This window comes from Protopterus annectens, chromosome 5.part0 (assembly GCF_019279795.1).
Source record: "Protopterus annectens isolate FY-2018-M chromosome 5.part0, PAN1.0, whole genome shotgun sequence".
Classification (NCBI taxonomy): Eukaryota; Metazoa; Chordata; order Ceratodontiformes; family Protopteridae; genus Protopterus; species Protopterus annectens.
Window position 1 is genome coordinate 1,432,595,079 of NC_056735.1, and position 16,177 is coordinate 1,432,611,255.

At 45.3% G+C, this 16,177-nt stretch overlaps 1 protein-coding gene across 1 annotated transcript in view; it reads right to left on the reverse strand.

The window, feature by feature from the left end:
- Positions 1 to 16,177, reverse strand: part of TMTC4 (transmembrane O-mannosyltransferase targeting cadherins 4) — a 1,460,040-nt gene that overhangs the window by 1,352,138 nt on the left and 91,725 nt on the right. Inside the window, exon 2 of the mRNA XM_044071235.1 lies at positions 15,703 to 15,916. Coding sequence (XP_043927170.1) covers positions 15,703 to 15,864 — 162 coding nt within the window. The 5' untranslated portion in view covers positions 15,865 to 15,916. The remainder of the gene's footprint in view (positions 1 to 15,702; positions 15,917 to 16,177) is intronic.

A 16,177-nucleotide genomic window follows, 5' to 3' on the forward strand; every position in this document is an offset into this window, starting at 1 on the left:
CATGTTTCACTGTTGCAGTCAACACCTGTGGGAGGATGCCCAATGCTGAGGATAGGGGTGGTAGGCTTAGTAAGATACCTAGGAATAGGTCAGCGTGCCCTACAGAACTGAAGAGGCAAACTCTGCCCTAGCCTTAGAAAATTGAGGTATGTGGTAATGCCTGGTAAGAAGTCCAGGTGGCAGTTTCCAAGATGTCCCTGGTGGGAACTCCTTTGAGGAATGCTGTAGAAGTAGGGGCTGCCCTAGTGGAATGGGTTCTAATAGACTTGGGGGGGGGGGTTCCATGCAATCTGTAGCAGAAATGGATACAGTGTGATATCCATTTGGAAATGGTTTGTTTGGAAATAGGCTTCTCCTCTGCCCCTGGGGCAAAGCTGACAAGTAGTTGGTCCTTTTTCCGGAAGGGTTTGGTATGGTCCAGATAGTATCTGAGCTGTCTGTGCACGTCTACTGAGTGCAGAATTCTCTCCCCCTTGTTTTGAAGGTTAGGAAAGAAGGTGAGTAGATGTATGGCCTGACTGAGAGTTACATTAGATACCACACCTTGGGCATAAAGGAGGGAGGACTAGTCCTCAGGGAGGCCCTGTCTGCATGGAAGATGATGAAGGCTCAATGGCCATCAGTGCCTGAAGTTCTGAAACTCTCCTGGCTGAGGTGATAGCTAGGAGAAAAGCAGTCTTCCAGGAGAGGAATCTTAGTTCTGCTGAAGTAGCAGGTTCAAAGAGTGGTAAAGTAAGTTTTTCCAAAATATAATTCAGGTCCCAGGCTGGAGTGGGTGGCCTTCTGGGAGGTCTGATATTAGAAGCCCCTCTGAGGAATTGTTTCATCAAAAGATGGGAGAACAGGGGCTGTTCTGTATCAAAATGAGCTGAGATGGCTGAGGTGTGGATTTAAATAGAGGAGAAGGAGAGGCCACTATTAAATAGCTCCACTAAGTAGTCCAGGATAAGAGGGATGGAAGGTTGTGAGGTTATTGCCCCCTCTGGACTGGCTCCAGGAGCAAAATCCTTTCCATTTTCCTGCATAAGATTTTCTGGTGCTGGGCCTTCTGGCATCTGTGATAATTGTCTATGACCTGTTTGCTTAACAGGGGTCCCTTCTTTGCCTTTAGAGTATTAGTCATGTTAATAGTTTGAGAGTCTGCAAGTCCGGGTGCAGAATTCCCCACTTGGTCAGGAGGTTTGAGATCAGTGGAAGCTGCCTGGGAGGCTGTAATGTCAGACTGCGCAGTAAGGGGTACCAATGTGGTCTAGGCCAATCTGGAGCAATAAGGATGGCTTTCGGTCTCTCCTCCCTTATTTTGATCAGTACCTTTGGAATAAGAGGCAGAGGAGAGAATGCGTACATAAAGAGGGTGTTCCAGGGGAAGGTCAATGCATCTACCTTCCATGCTAGGTGGTGACACTCCCTGGTACAGAATTGTTTCAGCTGATGGTTGAGGTATGAAGCAAAGAGATCCACTCCTGAGTGATCTGTAAAAAGTTTTTTTGTGGAGCTGCCATTCATGGGGGTCCAGTAAGCTTCTGCTTAAGTGGTCTCCCAGGGTGTTGTTGATCCCTGGTAGGGATTGGGCTATCAGGTGTAGTCCTACAGATGAGGTTGTCAGCCATAGTTCATGGCTAGCCTGCACAGAGGGTAGGATTGGGTCCCTCCCTGTTTGTTGATGTACCACATTACTGTGGTGTTGTCTGTTTTGATAAGCAGAACCCTGGGCTTCAGATGGGGTTTGAAGGAAGTCAGAGCCTTTTGTACTGCCATAATTTCCTTCAGGTTAATGTGTAAGGGAAGGTGCTGTGCACCCCAAAGACCTTGGGTACACCTGCCGTCTAGGTGAGCGCCCCAAGCTGTGTCTCAGGCGTTGGCGGTAATGGTCTACCCAGTTGGACGAAGGGTGAAGGAAAGACCCTTGTTCTGAGCACAGGCCCTTGCCCACCACAAAAACTCTGCCCTTATACAGGGGATCACAGGGAGAGAGGTGTCTAGAGGCTGAGTGCACTGACACCAAAGGTTCTTTGGGTACCACTGAAGTTTTCTCATGTGAAGCCTGGCCAGAGGAATTAGAAGGCTGCAAAATCCCATGCACTCCAAGGCTTGGAGGAAATTCCTGGCAGTAAGGTGACTTCTGGAAGCCAGCTGGGTAAAGTAGAGAGACAGGAAGCTCTGCTTTTCTGGGGATAGGAAAGCCATTTGGGATGCTGTGTCCAGCAGTGCTCCCAAGATCTTCCTGCAGGGTGTTTGCTTTGATTTCTTCTCGTTGATGGTGTACCCTAAGGAGGTCCTTGAGGAGCTTTTCTTTGCAGTCTGCCTGCATGAGGCAGCCATCCAGATAAGGGTAAATATGTATATTTCTCTGTCTGCAAAATGTTATGGCTGGTGCTAAGCATTTGGTGAATACCCTTGGAGCAGTAGATAAATTAAAGTGTAGCACCGAGAACTGAAAGTGTTGTGTTGCCTGCTCTGAAGCAAAGGAATTGCCTGCAGGATTCCCTTATGGGGATGTGGAGGTAGGCATCTTTTAGATCTAGGGTTACTAACCAGGCATTTTTTTGTCAGCATAGGGAACAGCTGCCGTAAGGTTAGCATTTTGAATTTGGGGACCACCATGAATGTGTTCAGAATGGATAGATCCAGGATGGGGTGCCAAGTGCCCTCTTTTCTGGGAACCAGGAATAGTCTGGAATAAAAGCCTTCACCTGTTTGATCTGAGGGGACAGGTTTTACTGCCCATTGGGATATGAGAGTTTGGACTTGTTTCAATGCCTCTGCCCAGTGATTTGGAGGTAAGTCTGGGTACCCTCTTAGAATTGGGAGTTCGCTGAAGGAGAATTTGTATCCCTAAAAAATTATCTTTAAGATTCATTGGTCTTTTGTTACAGAGAGACAATTTTCTTTGCAGAGGGAGAGCCTTCCTCCTAGTTTTTGGTGAGCGAAAAGATGACAGAGGGGGGGAAGAGGGAGTCATTGAGAATTTCTGCCATAGAGGGATGGCTTAGAACTCCCTGCCTTTGGAGTGGCAGTGGTCCACTGTTTGGTTCTCTGCTGTCCCTGGGGTGAGAGTCTGGGTGGTCTGTCCCTGCGGGGCTTACCTTGCCCCTGTCTGCTAGGTGCAGGAAAGGACCAGTGTTTTGAGGGAAAATTCCTGCAGGACCTAGGAGGTTGTACCTGAAGGAAATATTTTACTGTTTGCATAGATTTTGCTTTGTCTTCCATCTTTTTAAGCACCTCTTCTGCTTTTTTTCCAAACAAGAGGTCGTTATCCAGAGGTGCATCAAGTAATTTAAATTTGACATGATCAGGGAGAGGTTGTTCCATCAACCATGCATGTCTCCTAGTGACAGATCCTGACAATGCTGCCCTGCTAGAGGCTTCTAGGGCATCATATCCACAGTGTAATGAGTGTTTAGCCACTTGACAAGTAGAGTGCAGTAAATCTGCTAACTCTTTTGAATTGGCACAGTCAGGAAAGATAGAAATGTTTTGTTTTAACAGTTCCAAAGTCTGTTGTTGATATTTTAACATGTGGAACTGATAGTTGAGAGCTCTAATAGCCAAGGTTACAGAGGTGTATATGTTTTTACTCCATCTGTCCAGAGCTCTGGAGTACTTGTCAGAAAGTGTAGGATTCTTTGTAGAACTAGTCTTAGCTCCTTTTGGTCCCTGCGTAATGACCTCTGGGTCTGCAGCAGGATTTCTTTACAGGTATTTGTGAGAATTTGGTACTCTGTAATACCAGTCAGGTTTTCTGGGAGCAGGTGGGAGGGCATCAGGAGTTAAACTGGATTCCTGGAAGACATCAACCACCTCTAAGATAGGAGGGATGGCCAAGGGTCTGTGCTGGGGCAGGTCTAGAAACCCTCTTAGTCTTTTCTTAGGCTGAGGTCCTGGGATTCCCAGTGGAAATGTTCCCTGAGGGTGTGAAGGGTTTCCCCAAAGGAAAGATTTCTGGTGGGGAGCCAGAGGGAATGGATTCCTCTGCATCTGAATCCTCATAAGCAGTCAGAGGTTGTTGTTCCTCTACAAACTCTGAATAATCAGATTCCTCAGAATCCTGTTCTGTGAGTATATCAGGAGAAAGGTCTCTCTTCTTTTTAGAAGTTGTGGCCTGACTACCCCTGATAAGGGAGACAAGATCCTCTACCATTTTAAGCATTTGAGTTTGGGGAGGAGGAGCAAGAGTAACATGGTGGTTAGAGGTAGTTTTCCTGGGAATGGCCTTGCCTCTAGGCCTAAGTGAATCCATCAGTCTGAGAGGAATAGTAGTCAGAAGAGAAGACATAATTTTTTGTCTGGAATCGATAGTGCGAAAGGCCTCCTCAGTAGTCAGTGCCTGCGTCGCGGCTCTGGACCCAACCGAGGCAGAGACAACCAAAGGCTCAGAAGACGAAGAAGATTTCTGGGGTACACCGGACTCCGAAAGGCTCTCAGTAGAGGCCTGCAAAGGTATCGAATCGAGCCATAGGGGCTGCAAAAGCGCCTCACTGAATTCCAGAGAACTGGACGACCTGCTTAGCGGTAATGTCATCAGAAGCCTTGGACTTGTGTGGTCTGTCTATCTTTATCCTTACGTTTCTTCTGAATGTCTATGGAAGGTTGGCTGACTGACGCCATTTCAGAATGCGAAGATGAAAGATGAAAATCCCTGGCTACAATAAGAGCTCTACGATGACTGGTTCTCGCATTAAAGAGGGCAGAGAACTGGCAACGAGGGACATCGTGATCTGGGCCTAAACAAGATTCCCAACAGGGTACTTAGTTTTAGACGTTTTTAGCTGTAAATCAAAACTCTGGCAGTGACAGACTGGCACACTTGTGAACTGCTTCTGCTAAGGGCTCCACAGCAAGAAAGACTGATGTAATGGCATCGGCTGCTCTCCTTTATAGCACTGGTGACCTGACGTAGCTCACTGTAATTCCCAGTTGAAGACAGACAGAGCAAGAACTCCCTGGCCTGAATCAGTACAGGCTTGGTGGAAGCAGAGTAGTCAGTAAAGATAAGGAAACACCCAGAAGCCCAGCAGTTCTAAGGGAGCTGTGACCATTGTCATGCACGAAGTGAAAACCTCGGGGATTGTGGTGAGACCAAAGGGCAGGACCCTGAACCAGTAGTGACTGGCTCCTAGAAGAAAGCTTTGGTATTTTCTGGAGTGCCCGTCTATTTTGATGTGATAGTATGCATCCTAGAGATCTACAGAGAACATCCCAATAGTCCTTCCACAACAGCAGCAGAATGGACTGAACCATGACCATCTGGAACTTTGAGTGTTTGACAAATTGATTTAAATTGCTAAGATCCAAAATTGGTCTTAGTTCCCTGTTCTTTGGCACTAAAAGAATATTCCCTGTTCTTTGGCACTAAAAGAATATTAAAGAATTTCAGGATTCTTGTTAGTCTTGGGGGAACACTTGGACGGCTTTTTGCCAGCAGTTTTATTAATTCTAGGGCTGTCACTTTCCTCATACTGAGTGAAACATTAGCAGTCCTTTTGGTACGATGGGGAGGTTGAAGAGAAAATGGTATTTAATAACCTCTGGATATTATACTCTGTAACCAGGTGTCTTTGGTGATGTCTATCCAGGCTCCCCGTTGCAGAGATAAGCACCCCCACGACAGCTTCAAGAGTGCAGCAGTCGGGCAACCTTTCAAGAGCCCTCAAAGGGCTTCTCAGAGAAAGTAGCCCCTGAAGCCCTAGTGTTGTGGGCTACCTCTGAAACAAGGTCTGTCATTACAATTTCCCCCTCTACCAAGGGGGATCTGTCTCCATAGGAATCCTGGGTAGACTCTTGCGTCTTGTTTATCCCCATCTTTCTACCTCCTCTCTGGCTTCAGGAGAATTAGAAGAATACATCCCAACAGCAGATAATGTCATTCATTCTGTTTGCTCCTGGAGAGAGTTTCCTTCACCTTAGAGCCAAATAAGGTGAATCCATTAAAGGGAGCATTGATGAATGATGTCTTGAAGAGCTCCACAAAAATCACAAAGGTGCATCAAGGTGTACCTTCTTACGGCAATTCCTGAACTTGCCACTCTCAAAGCTTCCTCTGAGGCATGAGAAATCAGCCTCATGGAGGCTTTTGATAGAGAATGAAGGATGGCCAGTTGCGAAAACAAAAAAAAAACTTCTTGTCCTCCACAGATAGGGACCTGGAAATGACACTGGAAAACTCCTTGATCAATTTCCTCTGAAATCTTGTAATGGGTGCCAAATAGTTCAGCGACCTGCGGGCAAAGGTCGCTATTTTGTATACACATTTCCCACATCTATCCAATGCCCTGCACTTTCTATTTGCGAGATGGAAAGCAGAACTCTGTTCAGCAAGTTCTTTCTTGGCAGCGGCTACCACCACCACAGCATTCACTGGAGAACCTTGCTCCAATGGGCCCGATCCTTTGGCACAACAAAGTACTTATCTAGTCTCTCGGGGACAAGTTCTGTGACATCTGGATCCTTCCAAGCCTGCTGTGAAATGAGGTCCACCATCTCATCTGCAGGGAGGACTATCCAGGACATAGCTGACCCAGTTCTGTTATCCTTGAGAAGCACAGACTCCTTTGGGGGGGGGGGTTGGGGTCGGAAGACCAACCACCTTTCCATTTCAAATGTTCAAGGATTTCACCAAAACACACATCCTCAAGAGTGATCTGGGGACTCAACCCCTTCAAAACGAATGTCTTCCATCAAAGACCTCTTTGGGGAATCTTTGTGCCTTATTTTGTGGTGAGATGCCCTAGGAAGGACCCAGAACTGGGAGCAGAATCTTGGATGAGGACCGTCTCTAGACTTGACTCGGCCAGCTGTCCCAATGGAACAGGATGAAAAGGCTCAGGATCCAAAGGAGACAGTTGTTGAGGGAGTAGACCCAAGAGAGGAGGAAGTCTTGTCCACAGAGGTGGAAAATGCTCTTCTACAACCTCAAAGGCAAAGGTCATGGGGGAACAAAAAACTGACCTGGTGGGAGCCAAAGCCACCTGACCAGGACAGCTCCAGTCACCCCCATGATCCCACCCTGACACAGAAATAAGAAATGAGATATTCAGAGTCAAGGCTCCAAGGGGAAGGGATGTCTCCAAAACATTGGATTCAAACCCATATCCCCAGATCAGGTGCCAACAGTACAGCTCTGAAATCTACCTGGCTCCGACAGAGTCAGAGCCATCTGGATCAGAGAAGCTGTCAGAGTCAACAAAGGCTAGGCCTTAGGATAAGACACAGACAAAAATCCTTTCTCGGGTCCAAAGACAATGAAGCTATGGAATGCTTCGGAGTAGGAGTCAAAAGTTGGTTCATAGGTGTGTACTAGGCTGATGGCCCTGGAGCCTTTACAAGCCTAGCCCATAGAAGTGCCCTGGCATCATGCCACCCGATGCTGGTTCCAAGTGCATCTATCAAGTACAGCCACAGGAGTGATCCCCGGGGTGAACTTTCTATTACCCATCCACATATCAAGATTTCTCCTGAAGAGGGACAGCGAGGTGCTCTGCTTAACATGTATGGGAAGTCTATTCCAGAGCATGGGCAGTCTCTGGGTGAGGAACCTGTCCCTCCAGCATGTTTTGTTGATTGTGGTAATGAGGTTGAGGTCTCTGGAGTGTGTGGTGCGGAGGGATTGGGATTTCTTTAGATATAGCATTTCTAACAGAGCTGGGTCAGACATGGCATTGTAAGTCAAGCAGAGATCGCCTCTAAGTAGGCGACATGAGACAGAGAATAGTTGGAGTTTTTTGAGTCTGTCCATATAGGACAAGTGTTTAAGGCCTAGGATCCTCTTTGTGAGGTACTTTTAAATCCTCTCCAGTTGTTGCAGGTGTCTAGTGAGGTACATGCCAAATGGGGCATTGTACTCGATGATTGGCCTAATGAGGGAAGAGTAGAGGGAGACAATGACTACATTCTTCCTGGATGCAAAACCCTTAGTAATGAGATGTGCCACATAGAAGGACTATCTGACCACAGTGGCAATTTGGTGGTCAAAAGAGAGGTTGCTGTCAACCTGTGTTCCCAGATCTCTTATGATGCCTTCTGTGTTCAGTGGACTACCATCGATGTGGTAATTCATGGGAACTGGGGTTTTCCCAAAGGGGATGACGACACATTTTTTGGCATTGAGCTTAAGGTCATAGTTCTGACACCAGTCACTGGTCTCAGTGAGGCCTTTCTGTAGGATGCCAACATCATTTGGGGAGTTAATTATGGCTCCCAACTTGCAATAGTTTGCAAATTTTGTCAGCCAGAGTCCATTTGTGTCGGCCTGGACTTCAGAGAAGTAGATACCAAACAGGAGAGGACCCAGGACCGAATCCTGTGGGACTCCACTCATGACTGGTCAGCAGTCTGACGTGGAGTCAGCTACTTTCACACTGTGGGTTCTATTTGTGAGCCAGTTTGCAACCCACCTAGTGATATAGGTGTTGATGCCTAGCTTAGTGAGTTTTTCTATGATTCCTGAGTGGGGAATGGTATCAAAGGCCTTTGCCAGATCAAGGTAGGCTGTATGAACCACCTTGCCTTCATCCACAGCTCTGATGACTGACTCAAAGAAGTCGATCAGTTTGAGCAGGCATGAGCTACCCTTCACAAAACCAAACTGTGCAGGATCCAGAGTTTGGAGATTCCCTATATCCTTGTTTATTAGGTCCATGATGTGTTCCATAGCTTTGCATATCAGACTTGTCAGGCTAATGGGGCAATAGTTCCCAGGGTCTGTAGTTGCTCCTCCTTTATAGAAAGGGATGACTGTAGCAGTGCGCTATTCAGTAAGGACAAAGCCTGAGGTGAGGCTGTGATTGAACAGGGCACACAGGTTAAGGTGCCAGTTCACTCTGTAGTTCATGTAGAACACAGCCAGGGATATTGACATGTCCCACAGAAGCTATATTCTTGGCCTTGGACAGTGCTATTTTAACCTGTGCAGCAGTAATACTGGGTACCTGGCAATCTGCTGGTATTGTGATTGGTTCTTTGGGGGGGGGGGGTAAATTTGGCACTGAATCTGTCAGCCAGTATATTGGCATTATCTGTTGGCTCGGTATAGGAGGTGCTATTGTGCAACAGCTCCGAGTAAATCTGGGTACTGCCGTGGAGATTCTTTACATAACTATAGAAGGCCTTGTGGTTGTCTTTACTATCTGCTGCAATTCTGTTTTCATAGCTAGCTTTAGAGGACATGATGAGGGATCTCAACTTTTTGTTGAGGCTGATAAGGGAGTTTTTCCAGTCTTGGGACTTCACCTTATTTTGCATCAGTCTCCTCCTTCTGTTGTAGAATTTGTTTATGGCATGGGACCACCAAATTGGCTTCCTTTTTTGGAAGAGAGAGTCTTAGTTCTATTGGGTATGGCGAGATCCATGCATTTGTGTACATGTTCGTGCAGGACCATTAGTGTGTTATTCAGCGGTCATGCAACTGTTCTCCAATTACATGGGTGCCGTGAAGTTAGCCACCTCTGTCTGTTTTTAGGAGACCAAATTTAGCTTTGGAGAAGTTTTTCATGGTGGTTACCTTTGCGGGGGGGGGTGGATTTCCAAGGTTATTAGCTTGTGGTCGGATCTAACCAGGGAGGAGTTGACTATTGGTATACAGCAGCGGTCACCCATGTTAGTAATGACCAGTTCAAGGATGTTGCTACCTCTAGTGGGGGTAAGAACGAGCTGGTCTAGGGCATTGGAATTAATGAAGTCCAAGAAACATTGGGCAAGTGTATTGGTACAGGAGTAGTTTTCCCAGTTAATGGTGGGGTAATTGAAGACGCCCAGTATGAGTGTGTTAGGTTGGATCCTAATATTCTCCAGGATGTGTAGGAATGTGGAGTGTGAGTCTTGGTTGATGGTTGGGGACCTATAGCAGGTCATGACCTGAATCGCTGTCTTGCCCAATGTTAGCTGCACCTGAATTATCTCTGATGCATTACATTGGGCTACCAGTCTGGAGGTGTGCGCATTCTTTATGAATATGGATACACCACCACCTTTGAAGTTTTGGTCCAAGTTCTGGGGCTGAAAGGTGTGGAATGAGTTATAGCCTGGTACTGCAGGGGTGCTTTCTGCTGCCTTGAACCAGGTCTATGTTACAGCACAAATGTCGATGTTCTCCATTTTGAGGAGTGCTTCGAGCGAGTGCATTTTGATATTTAGACTTCTAGCATTGAGCAGCATGACTCTCAGATTGCAATTTGTTTGTAGCTGTTACGGTGGTGATTTGGTCTTTGGAATACCACCTAAAAAGGCACTATAGGGGTGGCAAGAGCCTTGGCCAGTATCCAGAAACCCAGAGATAACAGATGCAGACCATCTCTGGCAAAGCATCAAGGTCTGTCAATCATGTCATCCTAGGCAGACAGATATTGGATCCCCTTAGAATGACACCAAAAACTTAGCCAGTTATTGAAATCAATCATTTTCTGCTTGTACTGTGGTATCATTCTGGGTGATGGTAGGAGGCTGCTCAGGGCTAGGGTCATACCCGCCTGGGGTAGATAATCCGAGAGCTCCTCCATGTCTCTCTTCATGTAGTCCAGGGAGGTACAGCTCAGGTCATTCACACCCACATGTACAATCACAGAGTCATATTTGCACCTGTTGTTGAGGGACCCGAGTGCATTATGTGGCTGATCCTGGCACCTGACAGGCAGCTGACTGTTACTTTCTCCTTATTCAACCTAGTGAGTAGGACATCAGTGTGCCTCACTATCAAGTCACCTATGACTAATGTGTTGGGCATGCTGTTTTGCCTTAGGGGCTTTGGTTGAGTGGCACACTGTTTCGGAGAGTTGTGTGTCTCTTGATTAGTGTTATGTTGGTCAAGTGCGTTTCTGCCTTGGAGGTCTCTGCTGTTTGGGTAGATTTTTCTTGACAGCCTCCGCAAAAGTGGGTGTGTGGTTTGTGTTTTTATGTGAAGGCAGTGCTGGTGTGTGTTCTGGAGGGCTATGTGTTCCATGTGGTATGGTGCAAGTGTTGACCTTCTACACTTGACCAGCTATTCCGGTCTTGGCTGGAGAGTGCGTGGCTTCCAGTTTGGACATATAAGTGCATCTCTCGCAAGTCTGAGTGTTGAGAGGTAAGAGGAGAGGGTTGTCAGTGTACATGAGGCAGTTGCTTAGGATGCCCAAGTTCACCAAGTTAATAGGAGAAAGCATAGGGAACTGACCTTTATACATGCCTGGAGGGGTGGGCATAAGTACTGGAGCTGTTTCCTTGTAGAACGTTTAATGCTGGTAGCACTTTTGTGTGCTACAATAATTGCTAAAAGAAGTCTGGTAAAGTGCTAGACTAATAAGCTAGTAAAAGTGCGAGAGGAGAGAACTAGCAGATCAAAAAACTACACTAACTATAGAAATATATTTTATTAGAATTAATATATTATATATATAAATATTTATATATATATATATATATATATATATATATATAGAGAGAGAGACAGACAGAGAGAGGGAGAGAGAGAGACAGAAAGGGGAGGAAACAAGGAACTAGACAGTTACCCACTAAGGGAAAAAAAAATTGAAAAACAATGACTTATCTAACTCCAGAAACCACTCGAGCTACAGGTCACCACAACCTAACACTGAAGCAGCAAATGGGATCTGAGGTAATCCAAGCTAAGGAAAGGATTATAGGTAAGTGGAGGAGATTGCGTTATGGAGCCAAAGGCTATTGAAGTAAAGAGACCCACTGGTTGAGGAAGTGATGAAAAAGACCTCAGTTCCTGTGTCAAAAAAAAATGGGACAAGTAATCTAATACTGTGAAAGGATCTAAGCTTTGAAATCCATTAATTCTTATACATCGTCCTTGGATTCATTCTCTGGGCAGAAGGAAAGACGTGGAAAAACCCAGAGGGAATGTACTATTCCTGGCCATTACTAGAAATGGAGTAACCATCTGGTTACATAATGGGAACAAGAGAGTGAGGGATGTTTGCTGGGATATGCAAATCAAACATGAGGGGTCTGAGCAGCAAATGGCTCTGGGAGGCGAGACCAAAGCAGAAGGAACTATACTTATGGAGGCCAAAACAGTAGCAATGAAAATTACTTTGGACTCATGTGCTGTGGCTTTTTGCATAGATTTCAGAATAAAAGGAAATGGGAGAAAGCATAAGAGAGTCCTGAAGACCATTTCTGGGCAGATAATTCTTGGACTGCTCCCTTGAACAGGGGATAAGGGAAAAGAAATTGCTTCAATTGAAGTTTGTTGTGGATGGAAACAGGTAAAAGCAAGGTATTCCCCAAGTGATGGAACAATTTTCATGCTACTGGCAAAGTGATGGACCACTTGTGCACCACAGGCAGGCAGTAGCAGCGTCTGTCCTACACTGTACTAGCTACTGCAGCTGTTTGTGTGGCTATCAGAAAACACTGCTATGAAATAGTCCATTTCAATACACTCAACAGTTCTTGGCACAGGGGATAGGAATGGGTCCCCCTCCCCATGCATTTTGATAAACCACACCATAGCCTAGATAATGATGTGGATGGCAAATGCACCAAAAGAAAAGGACTCCTGAACAGCCAGCAGAATGAGGAGCACTTGATTCATCGTGCAAAAATACTGATGTGCAAACTGGCCTCTACTTGTGATAATATGTCTTGAGCTGTCTGCTCTCAACAATGCCGCCCCACTTTACGGCATTTGATATAACAGTCACTATCAGAGAATGAAAGAGAAAAGGGCTGTCCAGAGTAATGCTGGAGGTGTGAAGCCACTATTTAATTGCTCCCTACATACCTTGAAAATTTTTGCTGGAGGTGTGAAGCCACTACTTAATTGCTTCCTACACACCTTGAAAATTCTGACCAATTTGAAAAAAACATCTCTACACTGAGACCACTGAAATTAAAGGGTCTACCACAGAACTTGCATATGAAACTTGGGAGTAGGTACAACATGAATAAATGTGCTCATCAAGCTCATGTTCTGGGACAAAGAGCTGCAAATGACATCCAAGAGCAGATGAGATACAGCCTTCTAGACAGGAGAAATCCTGTCTAATGGAAAACAGGTCTTGCAAGACAGGGTGCACAACTAGCATCCAATTAACTCAAGAGTCTGTAACAGCACCATCGGACATTTGTCTCTTATCACACTTTCAGTGTTTAGTCTACTGCCTATGTGGTAGTTCATGGGTACTGAGTTTTTCCCAAAGGGGATGACAATGCACTTCTTAGCATTGAGCTTGAGGCCATGACTTTGACACCAAGGATCTGTCTCTGTGAGACCCTTTTGTACAATGTCTACATCATTAGGTGATTCTATTATGGCTCCCAGTTTGCAGTAGTCATCTGCAAACTTTGTTAGCCAAAGACCTTCTGTGTTGGCCTGCACTTTAGAGAAGTAGATGCCAAACAGGAAAGGACCCAGGACCGATCCCTGTGGTACTCCACTCGTCACAGTCTGAAGTCGGACTTGGAGTTGGCTACTTTTACGGCATGGGTTCTGTCAGTGAGCCAGTTGGCCACCCATCTTGTGACACAGGGATTTATGCCCAGTTTAGTGAGTTACTACCTTGCCCTGGTCTGGAATTTTTATGGAGTTGAAAACTCACTGAGGCCATCAACCAATGGTAGACAGTGCAGCAGGGGTGGCTTGTGGAACTGGATGCTATAGTCTCTGGGTATAATTCGCCATATCCACCTCTCCTGAATGACAGCAAAACACACAGGCAGGTGGGGAGGCAGTCAAACCATGACTGCCCCCCCCCCCATGTGGGACAATCACAAAAGTCCACAGAGATTCAGTTGCCCCCCCCCCCCCACCAACACATACCTGAAAGAGAACCACAGATTTACTGATTCCGTTGATTGCCTGTGGTATGCTCATGGTATAAATTCTGGAAGTTCCCACAACCAGATTAGTTCCTTCAGAATGCAGGTTTAAGATTACATTTGGCCACACCAGTGTCACAGTTAACATGGATGTTTCTGCATCCTAGAAAAAGCACACTTTAGAGCTACAAATTTGATGCCAGCAGCCATGAGGTTTTTACCCTCCTACTCACAGTCCACCAATATTTCTTTCACTTAGCTTCAAACAAAACAAAACAATCAAAGCAGGCATTGACGAAGGATTCCTTAACTTTTCATCAAAATGTGTTGGCCACTGTCAGGCACAATGATATATGGCTATGCAGGTGTGTGCTGCCTTTACCTGGGCATATCAAGCTAGCTAAATGGTGAGGTTAAGGATGGATATAGTTGCTGCATCTAGTACAGGAACTTGAACATCTTGTTATCAAGCTCTTGATGGAACCTAAGAATATGTAACAATTAGGCTCCAATTCAGAAAGCTTTACGGATGCAGAAACCCACATCCTAAATTGATCCAATGCCTTGGAGTCCTGCATCCCTGAGCTCTGCAGTGCAAGAACCTCCTTTAGGCCACCATTGTCCTGAGTCTCTAGTCAAGACTGATAAAACTGCAGATGCCAGGGGAGGCCCATGCTGAGAAGGATCCAATGAAAACCCAATCTCCACCAAAAAGGTTTAACCTGAACCTGAGAGCATCAAGTCAGATGTGAGGGGGTTGGTAGTAATCAGCATCAGTGCTGAAGGCATCAACATCCTCAGTACAGTTGCACCAGCCAGACACCACTACTGACAAAACTAAGATGGAAGCCAACACCATGGTCATAGGGCTGAAGGCTCAAAAAAATGAGACATAAAACTACAAAGATAATACTGGAGCCAATACTAGTCTTGAAAAATAAATACTGAATCCAGGGACCCAAGTGCCTGTTTGCTTCAGTGCCAAAGCCACACAAACATATCGATCATGTCATTGATGCCAAGGCCACTCAAACATATCGATTGTGTCACTGATGCAGGCAGCTGTGGAGCCAGCATGTAAGACACAACCAATGTCAGTGCCTCTACCAATGGGGACTGTGGGATTTACTGGTTGCTGATCAGCCACACAACAATTGATGCTTAAGTAAGTACCAATGAGGAAGAGGAGGTGAAAATAGAAGGCAAGGAAACATCTCTTTCCACCCTAGATCCATGGGGGGGGGGGCAAAACCCACATCAATCTGCACTTTTAATAAAACCTAAACCTTCCTCATCTTCAAGCAGTCCAAGCTGACCATAATACAGGAGGAATGAAATGTACAATTGTCCTAAATGACCTGGAAGACGAAGGCCTGGAAGAAATAATCAGTCAGCTCAACCTAAAATAATGATACAAGCTACTGTGACAAGAAAGTCCTGGAGGTCAGTCCTCCAAAATATTTACAGCCAACTAAGTACAAAAGTATACACTGAAATACATTCCTGCTCTGGTCAACAGGCCATATCCTAAAGGGGAAACATATAAAACCTTCACAGGGAAAAGATACAACTGACAAGAACAGACCTTGCTAACTGTTTTCCAAACAGCAAGCAAATGATGGCTGATCAGACCAGGGTGATACAACACACATCATGTGACAAACTACTGAAAATAATGACGGACAATACCTGGGGCCATTTCTGTGTATTGAGATCAGTTAGCAGAAACAGAGATCTAAAGAGGCAATATGGAGTACAAACATTACTGGTTACAGCTTGGGAAAGTTTCTCTTGCTAAACTGTCCAAACACTGCAGTCTTAATCCTGCTGGCTGAATATGGGCTGGATTATATCAATAAATCAATGTTGCTGCATCAAGATGGCTTGATCAATTCTGGGTCTAATATATTCTGTACAGTTACAAATAAAATAAAAGCCATGTACCTTATTATTGATGATAGCTTCAGAGTCATCAAACACAAAGTCTCCATCATAGCTGTTAGCAAAACATACAAAGGCGAGGAGTCCTACAACAATCTTTGCTTGGTACTGAGGGAGCTGTGGCACTGGTATATAGATATCCACATGAACTCCGGAATGCAGCATCTTGTAAGGTGTTCATACTATGTCTGGAAATGATCATTATGTTGACTGCAACCTGTAAAAATATTAAAACATGTTATTTATACATCATACTACGGTAAAGGAATACCACAAAAGAGCAAGTGATCTTCCAATATTTCCTAAAGGAGTATCACTTTGTCGCTCAAAACAATGCTACTTCAGTTTTGTATGAATATGCAATATAGCAGAACATAAAAATGTATTGGTTATAGATCAGCCACACCTGGATAGCTCAACGGTACAGTTATTACAAAACTGCTTTACTGAGGAACTATTTAATTTTACATACAGTGCC